At 38.9% G+C, this 19095-nt stretch overlaps 1 protein-coding gene across 2 annotated transcripts in view; it reads right to left on the bottom strand.

Moving 5' to 3' along the window:
- PIBF1 (progesterone immunomodulatory binding factor 1) overlaps positions 1-19095 on the bottom strand; it is a 243766-nt gene that overhangs the window by 187904 nt on the left and 36767 nt on the right. For both annotated transcript variants that reach the window (XM_062195303.1, XM_062195302.1), the window contains exons 6-9: positions 11887-12020; positions 5774-5882; positions 5296-5477; positions 4099-4224 (exon numbers count right to left, since the gene is read on the bottom strand). In XM_062195303.1, coding sequence (XP_062051287.1) covers positions 4099-4224; positions 5296-5477; positions 5774-5882; positions 11887-12020 — 551 coding nt within the window. The remainder of the gene's footprint in view (positions 1-4098; positions 4225-5295; positions 5478-5773; positions 5883-11886; positions 12021-19095) is intronic.

Here is a 19095-nt window from a genome sequence, read left to right on the forward strand (position 1 = left end):
CAATTTGACTACACAGCAAAGTTTATGTGGTTATGTGAACTGCTTAGAAATAGTCTTCCACTTTACCAAAGAAATAATCCCACACATTTTAAGGTTATTAGCTCAGTCATCAAAAGCCTAAAAATCTGTAACAAAAGCGAGCCACAGAACCAACAGCACTGTTTGTAAAACAGAAATAATATTACCTATGATAAGGGTCTCTCGCACACTGAGATCTTTCTCCTGGGTGATTCAGAATTGTAAAGGCTTACTTTTCTATTTAGATATCCCACAGATACTTAAAATGAAATGATCATGTTTTCCTTTGAAGGCCTGGTGTTTTGCCAATGTTTTACAAACTGCAGTCACCACCTATGTGGCTGTCCAATTCAGACACCTGGGTGACATCCCTAACTTCTTCCCTCCGATCCAGTCTAGTCACTGAGTCTTCTTGGTTCTATCTCTCCTACACATTTTTCCAAACTGTTCCATTTCTGTCTGCCTCTACTTCCACAAATCCAGTTTCATCACCTCCTCTCACCGTGATAATGGAAATTATCTCCAGCAGTACACTCCTCCAACCTGTTCTCTAGGTTGCAGTGATTTTGTAATAAAAGAGCAGATCAGATCATGCCCTTTCTTACAATCTTTCAATTCTTCCCCACAGATCTCAAAGAGCTCCAAAGGCACGATTTGATCCTGTTTCTCTTTTCTATTTCATCTACTCCCTGTCTTTCAGTTTATGCCTCAGTCATAATTATTTTCAGGTTGCTCAACAAAGCTTCATCTTTCTGCACCTCCAGGTTTTTACATATGCTGAATTTTCACTCTCCCAATTCCCTGCTTTCCCATGACTTGCAGTCTTACTCTCCATCATACACAGATGTCAGTGTTGAGTACTGCTTCCCCCATGAAGTCTTCCCTGATTCCTCCCTAAGGCTGGGTTTGACACTTAGGTGGTTTAATCCTTTGGGTCCCATCATATTCTCTATTATGATCATATTTATGATAATTGTTTATCTATTTGTCCTCATCCTTCATTAGCCTAATAGCTTTGTACAGGCAAAGGTCATCACTTACATCTAAGACATGTAGAACAATGTTGCTCTGAGAACTAAACAAGAGATCAAATGTAGAATTTTCTAACATAACACATATAACAGGTGTGTATACCTCTTCATTAAGCCTGCTTTTGAGCCCTAAGAGCAAGTAATCATAAGGTACAAGATCCTTCCTTCCTAATATAAGGCTAGCACTAAGCAAAACTTTCCAAAATGATGAACAATGTGTTTGGAATTCTCTAATCTGTCTGGATGAGTCTCTTTCCAATCTCCTAATGACCGTGCTACTCTAAGCATGCACATTCACTTAAATGTCATCAACATGAAGAGACAACTAAGTGCAACAGCTAATTAATCTGAAAACCACGTTATGGACAAAAAATATATATATACAGCATAACTCCATATATAGGATACTGATACAATTATAAATAACTGAACTATGTTCTACAGAGATGCTTATTTACTGCTAACATAGATGACAAACGCATAAGGAAAACAAAAGAAGTTATCAGCATGCAAATGGAATAGTATTCATAAGTAGCCTTAAGGTAGGGAAGAGTTAAGCAGGAAGGGTCTCAATTGTTTTACTTCTTGATTTGGATAAATGGTATTTAACTTATAATTATTTATTAAATGCATGCAAAATTGTTTCTGAAAATGTTATATCTTACATACACATACATGCAAACATTTATAAAGTCAAAAAGGAAAACAGTCATAGTAAATCACTAAAAAAAAAATATTTAAATAGTGGTTCAAAATTTCTTTGAGCTACTTTGGAAAATACCTTCTCAGGATTCAAGATATAAAGATTAGCTCTGGATTTCAGAGGCCTTCATCCCAAAAATGATTACAGAATTTGCACAGGTAATTTAAATATTAAAACACAGAATAAGCATAAGGAGACCCAGAAGTGTTTTTATTTTTCCTAAAATGACAAGTTCATTTTAAAAAATAATGTAATATGTCTAATATTTTTTCCCAAAACATAGACATTTTCTGTTTCTGCTTTGCAGTACTCAAAGTCATTTAGTTTGTCTACTGGTAATATAGATTGAATAATCACCTAGAATTTTTATACAACAAAATTCTTTGCCATTTTCATTATAAATACTATTCTAAATTATGACTATACCATAATTCTCTTACAGATCAAACAGAACAAGAGCAGAAGTAAACATCTATAAATGCAACAATAAATGATTTCTTTTTGTTCAGTTTTTATAAAGTTTATATTAATTTTTTTGAAAATATACTTTCAAGTAGACTTTTTTTTTTTTTTTTTGGCCAGGCAGAATTAGACAGTGAGAGAGAGAGACAGAGAGAGAGTTATAGACAGTGAGAGACAGAGAGAAAGGTCTTCCTTCCATTGGTTCACTCCCCTAATGGCCGCTATGGCTGGCGCTGCGCCGATCCGAAGCCAGGAGCTAGGTGCTTCCTCCCGGTCTCCCATGAGGGTGCGGGAACCCAAGCAATTGGGCCATCCTCCACTGCCCTCCCGGGCCACAGAGCAGAGAGCTAGACTGGAAAAGGAGCAACCGGGACAGAATCCGGCACCCCAAGCAGGGCTAGAATCCAGGGTACCGGCACCGCAGGTGGAGGATTAGCCAAGTGAGCCATGGTGCCGGCCTCCAGGTAGACTTTTAAAAATAGATCAAATAGTTGCCCCTCTTCCAGTCCAGCTCTCTGTTGTGGCCTGGGAAGGCAGTGGAGGATGGCCCAAGTGCTTGGGTCCCTGCACCAGCATGGGAGACCAGAAGGAAGCACCTGGCTCTTGGCTTCAGATCTGCGCAGCGGGGGCCGACCTTAGCGGCCATTTAGGGGGTGAACCAACGGAAGGAAGACCTTTCTCTCTGTCTCTCTCTCTCTCTCTCTCTCACTGTCTAACTCTGTCAGAAAAAGAAAAAAAAAAAGATCAAATAGGTAGCTAAAAATTAATGCATGCAAAATTTATGAGGAAAATAATGCTTTCATTTTTATTTAATTCAGAAGTACCAAGTCATACCAAGAGAATATCCTAAAAATGTTGTTATAAATTGTATATCTACTACTTTAGCACCATAAACAACACAAAAGAAACTCTAGAGGAAATCATATCACTCAGCATTATAAAAATGTCTTACAATCTCCATGTTAACATAATTACAGTAACTTAAAAAATACCTTTGCCAATATACTACCCAAAGAATAATTCTACAAATGTAGTTTTTACAGTGGAGGCATTTATAAATACTATATTAATACAGCAGCTTTTTGCTCTGGAATTGAAGGATTGAAATTCCGAAGTTTCTGCTACTATACTCTCAGTAGAAATGACATGTTACAATGCTAATTATAGATCACTCAAGTCAGATTTAAAATCTTGCTGACAACAATCAAAATAGCATATACTCAAATCAGTGCTGATAATCTACTATGGCAATTAAGCCAATTTCAAAATAATTTTCCTGTTAAAATACGAACTTCTAAAAGTCACACGAAGTATAATGATTGTATGTAAAATCAAGTATCACTGAAATAACTAGCATTTATTTCCCCCCAATGCCGCTAATCACTAAATAGAGGGACTACACCCAATATACAGTGGTCTAAAAGTAAGTGCATGGGCAAAAATATTTCTTCAGCATTATCTAATATAATATCTTTCAGGGTCAGTAGCGAAATCAGGCATATGAAATATTTCAAAGCACTGTTTCAGCTTTTAAAAGTTTCCAGGAGGAATTCTTGGCATGTTACAGGAGAAACTATTGGTATCTCTTAGCACCCTCTCATTTCCTTTTTAACCTGTCCTCAATCTGAACTGGGGTTAAAGCAAAAAGACAAGTTATCAGGGTAAAAGAGGGAATGGGAAAATCACTGTGACAAGGTCTTAAGACCGGCAAACCCTGTACCAAATATTTTAGAATCTTAATAGTCTTATTTCATTTATATTTATAGTTATAGAAGTTTACTTTACCATAATAAAATATTTTATCTCATTAAAAATATTTAATTTCAATAAAATTCCTATAATTGCCAAAGGGGAAACCTTGCCACACACTTTTTTTTTTTTTACCTGTTTTCCCGTTCATACATTTCCCTAGAGGCACTTCGAAGTTGATCAATTTCTTGATTAGTTTTCAATTTGATTTGTTCTAGTTCATCATGTAGTTTATTTTCATATTCTGCTTTATAGTGGTCTCTGCAAGGAGTCAAAGGAATATTCATGAATTACTTTCTGTGTGAAACAAATGGGATTCTGCCCTCCATATAAGATTTAATAGCTTACATTGAGTATGTTTCATATATTTTGTTACTTGGAAAAGTTAACTATTAAATATAAAGTTGTATAATCCCTAAAAATAACTGTTCCAAACTAGTTCCATCTAAGATCTCAGTCTGTTAAACACTGCTTCAAAGGCTTAATTACTATACAGAATGTTAATCATTTATGTTGGATAATTCTTCTTCTTCAAAAATGTTTTACAAATAGTTTTTAATGCATGTGGTCAGGGCTTGAAAACTGATGCATACAGAATACCCTCATTTAAAAATAATCTAGTGTGGTACATGTTGAGACAGGAGCACTACTAACAAAAAAATAAAGGCAAATGACCCTGACTCTTCATAAAACCTTTCTCTGTTAGGACTCCAATCTTAATCACATGGTATTCTTTTAGCAAAGCCAAGTTACTACATAGGATATTAGCAAGAATGGTATAAACCGATGAAAAAATACTACAGGTTCGGGGAAAGGTTATGAACCTGTGAACTGTTCAAGGTGAAATTTAGACTTTTAGCTTCTGAGGTGCTAATAAGAATAAATTACTGTAGCTCATTTACACAACTAGTAGAAGAGAGAAGGCAGGACTGAAACCCAGGGAATCTGATTCAAAGACTACATAACACTCTCTCCTCATTCACAGTGAGGAAATCTTCAGCACACCAAGATTTTCCTCAAAGATACTTCCATAAAGATATTTATGGAGAGATCTTAGTTATAGAGAATTACAGTTACACTATATATCTCCCTATGAAAAGTCTTTTACTCAGCACCTGAGAAACTAAAAGTCTTCAGATGTTTTTGGAAAACCACAATGTCTTTTAAAATGTAACTACAAAAGAATCTCTTGAAACAAAATGAATTATTATCTTAATATTGTCTCACAGATCTTAAAAACAGAATCACTAATCTTCCCCCAAACCAAGAGTTCCCTCAAAGAAGACAATGTTAATTTTCATCTGTCTACACGAAAAACAATGCCAACCTTACCTGGATGTTACGTATTTTTCATACATCTCTTCTCTGGCCTTTTTCGTTTCTTCCAGTTGAGTCTGAAGTCTTTCCAGGCGATCCTCTTCATGGGCACAGCGGACACTAAGTTCCATGTTTTGGCGACTGAGATACTCTTTATCCTTTTGCAGTAAAGTAACCGTCTGCCGTAAGGTGACTACCTAGGGGAATACAGAGAGAAACAGTAGAGCAGCGTCCAAAGCGGTGCTCACTTAATTTTCAAGGCTGGCTGTATTAATTTCCTTCATCCTGCTTTCACTCATCACATAAAGTCTTGTTTTAGGAAGGACTAATTCTTAACACCACAATTTTATATCCAAAAACACCTACTGAAACTTTTGTGTTTTTGGCAACTGCATCAAAAAGGAAAAGTGTTCCTCCCACAATTTTACTCCGGGCTATTTCCCACTGATACTAGGGTACAATAAATTTCTAGTGATTCTGTTTATAGGCTTACCTCTTTGGATAATTCATTTCTTTCTTTAGCTTGAGTTATATGAGAAGCTTCAAGTATTTCGTGTTTTCTCCTAATCTCACTGACTTCCTGTTCAAGTGCATCACGTTCACTATTAAAATACAATTCAAATATTCATGTAAATTTTACATCTCTATTACAGTGAACATTTTAAAAGGGTGGCTATACATCAAGAAACTGAACAGATACTAGGCAGTGGGGATGTGGTCTCCAACATAAAGTATCTGTTTTTCAAACTTAACAGGGACTGTCCAAGACACTGTTCAGATAATCATCAATTTATTACCTTTAAAAATAAAACCGTTAGCTACACTAACCAGTAAATGATAAAACTTTCTAAAGGTACTTTTTGGTATTCTTTCACTCAATCTTATCTTAAGGCCAAACTTTTAAAGAATGTATACAAGGCTCCAGGCTTTCAGTTCAATTAGGGTTAAGAACCCCTCCCAATTTATTTCTCAGATTGCATAGTAGATACACAGGCAGATATTCTTGTGGATACTTCATTCATAAATTGTTTATGGTGACTCACAGGTTTTAAATTCCATTTTTAGATAAGCTCTCACCCCAAAATAGTAAAACCAAGAACTGGGCAAAGACCTACCATACACATCTTAAAAATGAGCAAAGAAATAGATTTGCTAACCCTTTACTCTTCTCCTGTGATAAGCAATGTCTTTGTAATATATTTCATTGACCCAAATGGTATTAAATTTTTTTTCCCATTAGATTTTCAATAATTCATTTAGAAAGTTTTTTTCCCCTTTCTGGTTAACAACAAGTCTTTTATGTTTATTGAAGAAAACTGAGCAAAGTACAATATAAAATATAATAACCACCCATAATCCACTAATTAAACATTACTATCCATACTGATGAATCTTACTCTAAGTATTTTGTGCTTTTTATATGTAAATCGTTTTTACAAGAATGATCCTGTTCCTTTTGCTATGATTTTTATGTTGTTATGAAGTAGTACACACAGGAATTTGTAATTAATCCAGTTAACATTTATCTATTCTTGTATTGTTTTGTTTCTTAAAAGATAAAACAGGTAAACTTGAAGTCCTCTATATGTTCTTCACTATTCCTCTACTACCTCTTTAGATATAAAAATGAATTTAGTGTATTTCCATATTATGTATGCTTTTTAAAAATGGTTTATCCATCAATTGTCAACAGTATCACACTTACTTTGCAATATTTGCAACATAGTATCTTGTCTTCCTCTCTTGGTGATATATGTGAATGAATACATTCAGTATACATACACACATACAAAAATACATAACTAAACATGCATGCAAATTCAAACACATGCATTTCTACCCCTCAACTATTTAAGGTTTATATGTAGACTTTAGGTTCATTTATCACTAAATATCTGTGTGAATCTCCTAAGAGTAAAGATATTCTCTTATATAATCACAGTATAATTATCTAATTCAGGAGACTAAGCATTAATACTATTATCTAATATACAACCCATTTTTAAAATTTTTTTAAAAAATTTGACAGGTAGAGTTATAGACAGTGAGAGAGAGAGAGACAGAGAGAAAGGTCTTTCTTCCGTTGGTTCACTCCCCTAATGGCCGCTACAGCTGGCAGCACTGCACGGATCTGAAGCCAGGAGCCAGGCACTTCTCCCTGGTCTCCCATGCAGGTACAGGGGCCTGAGCACCTGGGCCATCCTCCACTGCCCTCTCGGGCCACAGCAGAGAGCTGGACTGGAAGAGGAGCAACCGGGACTAGAACCCAGTACCCATATGGGATGCCAGCGCTGCAGGCGGAGGATTAACCAAGTGAGCCACGGCTCCAGCTCCCCATTTTTAAATTTTGTCAATTGTCCCAAAAATGTCCTTTGTGGCAACCTGACCCAGGATTCACTCCATTATGCCTTGCAACAGGATGTCACGTTTCTTCAGTCTCTTTTAACCTTCAACAGCTCCTTAGCTTTTCCTTCATTTATGACATTGACTTTTTGTAGAGCATGGGCCAACTGTATTATGGAATACCCCTTAATTCTCATGTCTGATGTTTTCTGGTGACTAGAATCTGAACACTTTGGGCAGGTATATTATGGAACTCATGAGTCCTCAGTACATCACATGAAGAGGCACATGATACCAGTTTATCCTATTATTAGGGATAATCATTTAGTCACTTGGGTAAGGTGTCTGTCAGAGTGTTCTACTGTAAAGGTATTGTTTTGTCCCTCATAATTAATAACTAATTTGTGGGGAGATACTCTAAGAGATTGTGTAACTATTTACTTCCCTGCTACAATTTTACGTAATGGCCGTAGGTTCCATTAATGATTCTGAACTAAGTATCACTATGAGGTTATACAATGGTCAATCTAACATACATATACATTTGATGCTTGGCATTCTATTGTAAATATCCCTTTTCACTGTTAACTTATTATAAACATGCACTCATGGATTCCTAGTCTACTCACTTGGTTACAGTCCATTATCATCAACATTCATTTTAATATTCAAGTTATACTCTATTATATTTGGCCATATGGAGCTTCTTCAAAATGGCAAACATGGTATTGGTTTGGAATGAGATACTCATTTTGGATGAGTATGATCTCATCTACAGTGTATTAAGACTCTGCCCTCTCCACTCCACTGCCTCTACCTACTGAAAAAGCCTAAGAATAATGACCAATCTAGAAATGACCATAGCACCCATCTTAATTTCTAAATAGTATTTCTCACTAAAAGGAATTAGGACTAGAGAAAGGGCAAGGGTAATGAAATTACAAAATAAAACCAGGAATATTAGGTTATACAGAAAGTAAGGAACTGCTAAAAAATACATTCAGAGGTAACAATTTTACTGCCACATAGAATTATATTATAAAAATAAATCACACTTTACTTTCCATTCTGATATTTAAAAGCACCTGAGTTCTTCCTAATAATAATGCCAATTAACCTCTATAAATCATGTCAACTTGAGAATTTATTAAGCACATAAAATGTTACTTTTTCTTCCCCAGTTTATTTTGTATTTTTGTGTTCTGTCCTTTTTTTTTTTTTTTTTAAACCCAGACACTGTACTGAGTGAACCACAAGGTTCACAATTTGAGGTCCTGTTGCTTGTTTTTCTATTCCATTTCTAGCACATGAAGATGCTTATCATGCCTTTTGATCAAGGCTATGTTTTTCTTTCTTGGTTTTTATTATAGAAAATGAAAACATACAAGTATATAAAAATAGAGATGATATAATGAACACCCATGCTTCCACTACCCAGCTTCAATAATTATTAACTCATGACTCATGTTGTTTTATTTATCCTTCATTCATGGCCCCTCCGAATTATTCTGATGACTATGCTTTTTATTTTCTCCTTTTATATTTTATCTATCATTGCTATAGATTTATAGTGGAACAGTAGACATTAAAATATCAATGCAAAGTGTTACCTTGTCATCACAATCTGTTCATTTTATCTTTTAAGATATATTTATTTATTTGCAAGGTAGGGTGACAGAGTTACAGAGAGTAAGAGAGAGGGAGGGAGAGAGAGAGAGAGACAGAGACAGAGAGATCTTCCATTTGCTGGTTCATTCCCCAAATGACTGCAATAGCCAGGTCCATGTCAGTCTGAAGCCAGGAGCCAGGAATTCCATCCTGGCCTTCCATGCGGGTGGCAGGGGCCCAAGTACTTGGGCCATCTTCTGTTGTCTTCCTAGGCACATTAGCAGGAAATTGGATGGGAAGCAGAGTAGTTGGGATTCAAAAAGTCATTCAATTATGGGATGCTGGCATTGTAGGTGGGAGCTTAATTCCATGATGCTACAATGCCAGGCCCTATTTCACTTTTAAATGTTTCTTTTGAGGCCAGCACCGTGGCTTAACAGGCTAATCCTCCGCCTTGCGGCGCTGGCACACCGGGTTCTAGTCCCGGTCGGGGAGCCGGATTCTGTCCCGGTTGCCCCTCTTCCAGGCCAGCTCTCTGCTGTGGCCAAGGAGTGCAGTGGAGGATGGCCCAAGTGCTTGGGCCCTGCACCCCATGGGAGACCAGGAGAAGCACCTGGCTCCTGCCATCGGATCAGCGCGGTGCGCCGGCTGCAGTGCGCTGGCCGCGGCAGCCATTGGAGGGTGAACCAATGGCAAAAGGAAGACCTTTCTCTCTGTCTCTCTCTCACTGTCCACTCTGCCTGTCAAAAAAATAAATAAATAAATGTTTCTTTTGAAGTCCAGCTTTAATCGAGTTCACAGAGTCTAGCTCTCACAGGTTTCAAGCTCCAATAATTTTGGTATTTTGGCATAATGATAAATACATAAAAATATGTATTATATGTTGGTCATGGTGGGAGTAGAAGTACTTTTGTTACATACCTAAATCTTTGCAAATTAAATTACAGTATTATCTAGCTTATAGTTTATACAATTTAAGGCACTCATTCATCTATTTAAAAATAATCATTGACTACTATATTTCAAGAATTATTCTGGGTGCAGGTAGATATAACAGTAAATGATTAGGATAATGTCATTCTATTTACACTTACAAGGGGTCTTTTTTGAAGTACCCTCATACATAAATTGTGTGTGTGTTTATGTAAAGACTTTCACAAATACTTCTTCATTTGATCTTAGTTTTTATAGTATGGTTATTTGTATTTGCACCATCTCAAAAATGAATCTCAGGACAAAAAGAGATTTACCTAGGAACACAGAGCTAAGCAGTTGTTCATTAAATTATTGTATAAATAATAGAAAAGTATATTCCAGTTAAATATATATATATATATATACACACACACACACACACACACATACCATACCTACTTAGTAGCAACATATTGGGAAACACATATTCTCAGAATTTTACAAAAGAGTGAATGCCTTTTGTAAGAAAGAACAACTGGAGCCACTGTCTGGCATAGTAGATAGAGTTGCCACCAGCAACTCCAGCATCCTATATGGGTGCTAGTTCAAGACCTGCTGCTCTACTTCCAATTCAGCTCCCTGCTAATGCACCTGGAAAAGCAGAAGATGGCCCAAGAGTTTGGGCCCTGTCACCCACATAGGAGACCTGAGAAGCTCCTGGCTCCTGGCCTTGGCCTGGCCCAGCCTGGCTGTTGTGGCCATTTGAGAAGTGAACCAGCAGATGGAAGATCTCTCCCTCTCTGTCTCTCCCTCTTTCTGTGGCTCTGCCTTTCAAGCAAATAAATCTTCTTTTCTTTAAAAAAAAAAAAAGAAAAGAAAAGAAAGAAAGAAATAGCTGAAAAACACTTTAGGGAAAAAAATCTGAAGAATTTAAATTGATTCTTTTACATGAAAGTAATCATCAAATCACATTTAAAATATTTACACATATGGGAATTTCCTATCTTCCTTTACATTTAAAAAAAAGCAACACTTTCTAAACAAAAAAATATATTTGAATACAATTTAAAGGGGTGAGTAATGTCTGGCCCAAAGGCCATATAAGCCCTGCGAAATCATTCAGTCTGGCCCTGCCAAGGAAACTGCAGGTGGGCCTTGAAATTCAATGAATGTACAGCAGGTTAAATTGATAATTCTGGATGGCCTGGGACTGATGGTATCAATATCCAAGTGGCCCTTGGCAGGAAAAAGGTTCCCCAACCCTGAACTGCCACAACTACACGTTGCTTGGCAAAAAAGAAAAAAGGTAAATATGAAATTAACAAGTTTAGTGGTGAAAACTCAGGTAACATGGGGCCAGTGTTGTGGCATAGCAGGTTAAGCTGCTGCCTGCAACTGATATCCCATATGGTCGCCGATTCCTGTCCCATCTGCTCCACTTCTGATCTAGCTCCCTGCTAATGTGCCTGTAAAAGCAGTGAAAGATGGCCCAAGCACTTAGGCTCCTGCCACCCATCTGGGAGAACGGAAGAAGCTCCCGGCTTCTGGCTTCGGCCCAGTCCAGCCCCCACCATTGTGGTTATTTGAAGAGTGAACCAGTGAATAGAAGGTCTTTCTCTCTCTGTGTCTCCCTGTCTCTGTCACTTTGTCTTCCAAATAAATCAAATCTTAAAAAAAAAAAAAAGAATTTAATGAATGTTAAAAATGAGAACAATTACTGCAGTTATCTTAACTACTTACCTCTTGACCTTATCATAGTTCTCTTGGCGGTAGTCACCCTGCTGAATTAACTGTTTTGTGTCTGCTAATTCTAAGGCCAAACGTTGACATCTAACTTGCAGTTCAGAATAGTTTCTTCGATCTTCCTCACATGTCTATAAATCAAAGAAATAATAAAACATCTCAAACATAGTTGGCCAAATTCTGTTTAGCTGTGAATGTTCTCATAATCAAACAAAAATCTTCAATTTATAAATCCTTTATTTATTAATTTTTTCCTACTCAAAGACAGATAATTTAAAAGTCACACCATAGCTTGTAATTTCATTTTTGCTTAAAACTAACTCTGTTTCTCAACAAACAAAATATAACAATCCTGTTTTGGTGACTAGACTAATATGTAAGATGACAACACTAACTGACATTTTCAACATTGAGTTAGTATTATATGCTAAAGATACAGAAATGAATAATACATAGTCTTTGTTCTTCAGGAGCTCACAACTGAGATACGGAGCCGTATGAATACCAGTACCTCCATACAGTTCTAAAAGTGGTACTCAGCAATAAACGAGTTGTGTGGCCCCCAGAACACATGTCTATGTTCCTCTCTCCTTCACTGTCCCCATACTAGCAGCACATGAAAAAAAGATCGTTGAAATATGGGGAGAGAGATGGAAGTGGAAACCTTAGAGTGGATCACAAGGTCCTTCACCGTCTGGCCCCACTTTCTACAAGTTTTATTTCTCACCATTTCTCATATCACATTTCGCCCTCCAATCCTAAAGGAGATCTGAAGCTCTCTAAACATACCATGCTTCATTTCTAACTTGTTGCCACTGCCTGAAAACCTGCATATAACCTGAATACTGGCCTCCTTTGGAGTACGGATCTGCTCACTGTGCCATCACGTTAGCTTCTTTCAAGAGTACTGACTGTGCCTTGACCCCACTGGATCTCCATCACTTTACAAAACACCTGATCTATAGTAGGAATGAAACAAGCACTTCTGAATAGATTAATCAAGAAATAAATAAATATGAAAACTCAAACAGGAAGCAGGACAAAAGGACTGAATCCCTACCTATTTTGTCCCTTTGAACTCATCAGATTTTATAACCAACCATCAACTCCACACCCAAAAGCTGGTATGTTAAGTACATCCTGTCCTGATTCATTCCTCTTAAGAGCTGATCAGCTAAGTGTTGGTCACACTCCCTTCATAAAAATTGTTCTTCTGGGGCTGGCACTGTGGTACAGCAGGTTAAAGCCCCAGCCTGCAGTGCCAGCATCCCACATGGGTGTGGGTTCGAGTCCCGGCTGCTCCACTTCCAATCCAGCTCTCTGCTATGGCCTAGAAAAGCAGTGGAGGATGGCCCAAGTCCTTGGGCCCCTGCACCCATGTGGAAGACCCAGAAGAAGCTCCTGGCTCCTGGCTTTGGATTGGCCCAGCTCCGGCCGTTGCGGCCATTTGGGGAGTGAACCAGCAGTCTCTCTCAGACTCTACTTCTCTCTGTAACTCTTTCAAATAAATAAAATAAATCTTTAAATAAAAATTGTTCTTCTCCTACACTGAAGTTCCCCATGACAGCGGAATGTTACTATGGTATTTATTGTAAGACTACAGCTGAAGATGCTCTACCACTTCCCAAAGAATGACGACATTGTGACTTATGCGTTGCACAGTATTTCAGACATGAGTCCTACAAGAAGCTCTAATTCCCTTGAAGAATGTTTTACTTTTCAAGTAATTATTTTGGTATTAAGCTTAGGAAGGCAAACTCCAGAATGTAATTGTCTAGAATTGAATTACTGCAGTAAGATTTTGGCTGGTTTAGTTTACTTCTGTGTATTTCAGTGTTTACCTCATGGAGTTCTTGTGAAGATCATATCAAGTAAGATTGTAAAGTGCTTATACAACCAGCTAATATGGAGTAAATGCTCATTAAATCTAAACTAATATGGTTACAATGCTTTCTCTTTTGCTTTGGCTTACAAAGAGATCATAGCCAAACTGACAGCTCAACTTTAGTAACAGCTCAAACACCATGATAAAATCCAGAGGAATATGAATAAAAGAAATATAAACATTTTAAAGGATGAACAAAAGACAAAGACCCCAAGGAACCCAAGAGAGGATTCACAGAAGCCAAGGGTGAGCCAGATACATGTGTCAGGAACAACAGCAGAAGAGTGTGCTTTGAGGAGTCAAAGCAGTCATTAACACAGTGAGAAAAAAAAAACAACCAACACCCTGTAAACACTGACAGGCAGAGCCCTCAGGGACACAGCACCAGAAACTAAAGTCAATATATCTGAATACTCAATGTGCTTTGGCTTATGTTATTTTATACACGTCATATCACATATATACACAATTTTATGAGTGTGAACAAAGATTTTCTTATTTTCAGATGAGGACATGGGCTCAGAGTGGGGAAGTTTCAAAACTCAGAAAATGGAGTGAGACTGCCATATAAGTTTGTCAAAATTAAACTATAAGTAACTCTTCCTATAGTTTAATAATAAAAGTGGAGAAAGCACAGTGGCTGGATGAGAAAATATGGAACAAGCTTGAGAGTGTTCAAATATTGGCCGGCGCCGTGGCTCAATAGGCTAATCCTCCGCCTTGCAGCGCCGGCACACCGGGTTCTAGTCCTGGTCGGGGTGCCGGATTCTGTCCCGGTTGCCCCTCTTCCAGGCCAGCTCTCTGCTGTGGCCAGGGAGTGCAGTGGAGGATGGCCCAAGTGCTTGGGCCCTGCATCCGCATGGGAGACCAGGAGAAGCACCTGGCTCCTGGCCTTGGATCAGTGCCGGCCACAGCGGCCATTGGAGAGTGAACCAACGGCTAAAGGAAGACCTTTCTCTCTGTCTCTCTCTCTCTCTCACTGTCCACTCTGCCTGTCAAAACAAACAAACAAACAAAACAAAACAAATATTGGTGGAAAAACATTAACAGCAAAGAGGGATTAAGACTAGAGAAAAGGGACATTTAAATGGAGGAAGCCCCTCAGAAGGCTTCAGGGGCTGGAATCCAGAGCTCAGATGTAAACATTAATTTTAAATCAGAAGCTATGCTCCCCAGGATTAGATTTTTTTCCCAGCGAAAAACTATTTTTTTTTTTTTAAGATTTATTTATTTATTTGAGAGGCAGAGCTACTGACAGGTAGAGAGAGAGAGAGAGGTCCTACATCCACTGGTTCATTCTCCAAAGGGCCACAATGGCTGGAGCTGGGCCGATTCGAAGCCAGGAGCCAGGAGTTTCCTCCAGATCTCCTATGCGGGTACAGGGCCCAAGCACTTGGGCCATCTTCCACTGCTTTCCTACGCCACAGCAGAGAGAGGGATCAGAAGCAGAGCAGCCAGGACTAGAACCGGCGCCAATATGGGATGCTGCCGCTGCAGGCAGAGGCTTAACCTACTACACCACAGCGCTGGCCCCTGACAAAGTATTAAACACTGAGGGGCCAGCTCTGTAGTACAGGAGGTTAATCCTCTACCTGTGGCGCCCACATCCCATATTGGCTCCAGTTCTAGTCACGGCTGCTCTGCTTCCGATCCAGCTCTCTGCTGTGGGTGGGAAAGCAGTGGAAGATGTCCCAAGAGCTTGGGCCCCTGCACCCACGTGGGAGACCTAGAAGAAGCTCCTGGCTGTTGGCTTCGGATTGGCTCAGCTCGGTCATTGTGGCTATTTGGAGAGTGAACCAGTGGATGGAAGACCCCTCTCTCTGTCTTTCCCTCTCACTGTCTGTAACTCTACCTCTCAAATAATAAAATCTTAGAAAAAATTAAAACTTGAATTTTGTACGTAGGTCTTACAATTTGCTTTGGGTCACAGCTGACTCCTAACCCCTATGCTTCACATGTTTATAGCATCTCCTTGGTTTCTAAAGATGCTTGATCTTTTTCCATTTACAAGTTCACTAGAAACAGTAAGAACAAACAAACGAACAAATCAGAATGAGTGCAGATGGAAATACATTTGTAGGTTTGGTAGCAGGAAATGGTGGGAGTTCTCATCTGAGGATTTCTATTTTCTCTGTGAAATGAAATACCAAGTCACCTGCTGAGAGTGGGGCAAAGTGGAAAGCTGTGGAGGTAAGGAGAGTGAAGAACACCTTAAATAATCTCTGTGAAAAATGAGGACTAGAAGAAACAGAATGAGAGCACAGCTGTGTGGGCCTCACTGAAGCTGCTCACAATAGCCTTTGCTTGTCACTGCTGCTATGATTTCTGCCAGGAGCGCTCAGTTAGAAACACCAAGAGTTCAGATTTCTGCCAGGCTGGTTTGATAAAAAGAAAGCAGAGGTGTGGGGGCAGGGTTAGCGAGAAGATATTGGCAAGAGACAGATTTAAGACTGACAACATGGGGGTTGGCATTGTGGCATAGTGGGCTAAGCCACCACCTGCAATGCTGACATCCCATATGAGTACCAGTTAATAGTACTAACTGCTCCACTTCTGGCCCAGCTCCCTACTGGACAGCGTTACAGAGAGAGAGAGAAAGAGAGAGTGAGAAAGAGATCTTCCATTTGCTGGATCACTCCCCAAATGGCCACAGGGCTGGTGCTTAGCTGATCCAAAGTCAGGAGCCAGGAGCTTCTTCTTGGTCTCCCATGTGGATACAGGAGCCCAAGCACCTGGATCATCTTCCACTGCTTTCCTAGACACATAAGCAGGGAACTGGATTGCAAGTGGAGCAACAGGGACACAAATCAGCACTCATATGGGATGCTGGCATCACAGGTGGCTGCTTTACCCACTATACCACAGCACTGGCCCCCAGATGGAATTTCTTAAAAGCTGGAAGTTGATGATTGAGAAACATGGAAATATAGGAAGCAGTATATTATGTGGGTCAAACTGAATTGATAACTTCAGAAGTAAATCGATTTTGAGTGACAAGGAATAGAATGTGACCTATGAGATGGAACATTAAGGCTTAGAGGGTCAATCACTAGAGATTAAGAAGGTAACAACATCCAAGGCCAAGATTTTAGATGAATCTCAGAAGCAAACCAGGGGGCTGGCACTGTGGTACAGTGGGTTAAAGCCCCAGTCTGCCGCACTGGCATCCCAAATGGGTGCCAGTTCGAGTTCTAGCTGTTCTGCATCCAATCCAGCTCCATAATGAGCCCGGGGAAAGCAGCAGAGGATGGTCCAGGTCCTTGGGCCCCTGAACCCACATGGGAGATCCAGAAGAAGTTCCTGGCTTCTGGTTTCGGATCTGCTCAGCTCTGGTTGCTGCAGCCATTTGGGGAATGAAGCAGCATATGGAAGACCTCTCTCTCTCACTCTTTCTCTCTCTCTCTCTCTTACTCTTCAAATAAATAAAATAAATATTTTAAAAAATTCAGACATTCATTGTACTATCTTTAAAGGAAAAAAAAACCCAGGCAGCAGCTGAGGTGGAAAGGAAAACTAAATCGAGAACAAGGATGCCACTAAATAAAGAGGAATGTCGTCTTGGTGTGCAAATGAGGATGGTTAGCAGGCAGAGTATCCAGCTGACAGGACTGCCCAAAAGCAGCCAGAGATTTTGTGTGAGGGCAGAAGTGCAAAGACCTGAAAGTATAAAGATCTAGAGATGACATCAACATTTGACCCTGAAATACGTGGGATATTGAACTCCTGGTCCAGAGAGTGGCTCTGTGGGAGGAGATAGAAACATGGATTTATACACATTCCCTCATATATACATAGTTGCATGTACACATACATCATGTGTGGATACATAAATTTTCTTTAAGTGCAAACAACACATGAACAAGTATAAGCAGTTTAGTATAGGAATGCATATATTCTAAAAATTTCCCCTTAAGGAAAATACTTACTTTTGTATTTTGAAAACAAACAAACAAAAAAACTGATTAGCAACTAAAACAAAGGAAGGCACAGCAATGGAAAACAGGAAAAGCATATCTCCTCTCAAAATAAACCAAATCCCATGACTGCATGCAACGTTGTGGTCAGGGCTACAGGGAGCAGAAGACCATTTTCTCTGCCCTCCTGTGGGAGGTCTCTGAGTCTCAGCTGAGTTAGATGGCCATCTTCTATTGTCTCCTAGCATCTGCTTCTTAACCTCTGTCAGAAAACACTTGGCACATACTGTGAGCAGCTATTACATGCCTCCCACAGCCGGAGACAGAAATGTAGGGGTGCTTTCCACAGTCCTAGAACTTAGCACTGCACCTATTACAGAGAGGCTTGTAATTAAAGCCCATGGAAACGGGGGTGAAGAAGAGGACATTAATTAGACTGAAATAAATGTAGCAAAAATCTAGCCTTTTCAAAAGAAAGAAGTAGACATAAAATGGCCAGTCACCAATGCTTTCTAACAGAAAATTTCTACCTAATAGTAAATGGGTTCACAGCCAAGTTTCAATTTCCTTTTTTAATTAAAAAAAATTAAAATAAAACAAAATTACACAGGGAAAATAAAGGCGATCCAAGTCATTGAGAAGATTTCAATTGCTTGCTTGTTTTCCAAGTACATGGAATGGAAGTCATTTTCTGACTGCCAGAGTTAATGTCATCTTTTCAACCTCCTAAATTATTCATACAAGGAAATTATACAAGGCTACCTCTAGCCAGAAAACAGTAAATCTGTTACTGCGATGGCATGTTTTCTTGTCTTGTCTCTAACCCTCACCTTTCCCTACACCCACAGACCACTTAGAGCCCCTTAGAAATCTGTCTTGTCTCTTACTCCTAGGAACACTTACATATGAGTTACAAAGGAAATGTTGGCAGAATGAACTAATATTGAATCATGAACAGACCACACAGCAGTAACATTTAAAATAACTGGCTCAGGAAACAGAAAAATTGAGTTTAAAAAATTAATAAGTGCTTAACAAATTATTACTTTCTAACTTTAAGTAAAGATTATCCTATATCTGCAAATAAAACACTATATCTGAAACAATTTTCTATGCAATATATATATGCAGAATTTCCTCGAAGATTTTGAGGAAGACCGCATGAAGAGGGTTTCTATTTCTTGATCTGGGTGGTCATTAACGGGGTGGGGGGGGTAATGTCACTTTGAAAAAAATAATCAAGCTTTGTAATTATGACTTTTTCACAATTATGTTTTTAAAACCACAACAAGGGGCTAGCCTGTGGCGAAGTGAGTAAAGTCACTGCCTGCAGCACTGGCATCCCATGTGGGCACAAGTACATGTGCTCCACTTCTGATCCAGCTCCCAGCAGAGTATGGCCCAAGT

The sequence above is a fragment of the Lepus europaeus genome, chromosome 6, assembly GCF_033115175.1.
Source record: "Lepus europaeus isolate LE1 chromosome 6, mLepTim1.pri, whole genome shotgun sequence".
In the NCBI taxonomy this organism is placed as follows: Eukaryota; Metazoa; Chordata; class Mammalia; order Lagomorpha; family Leporidae; genus Lepus; species Lepus europaeus.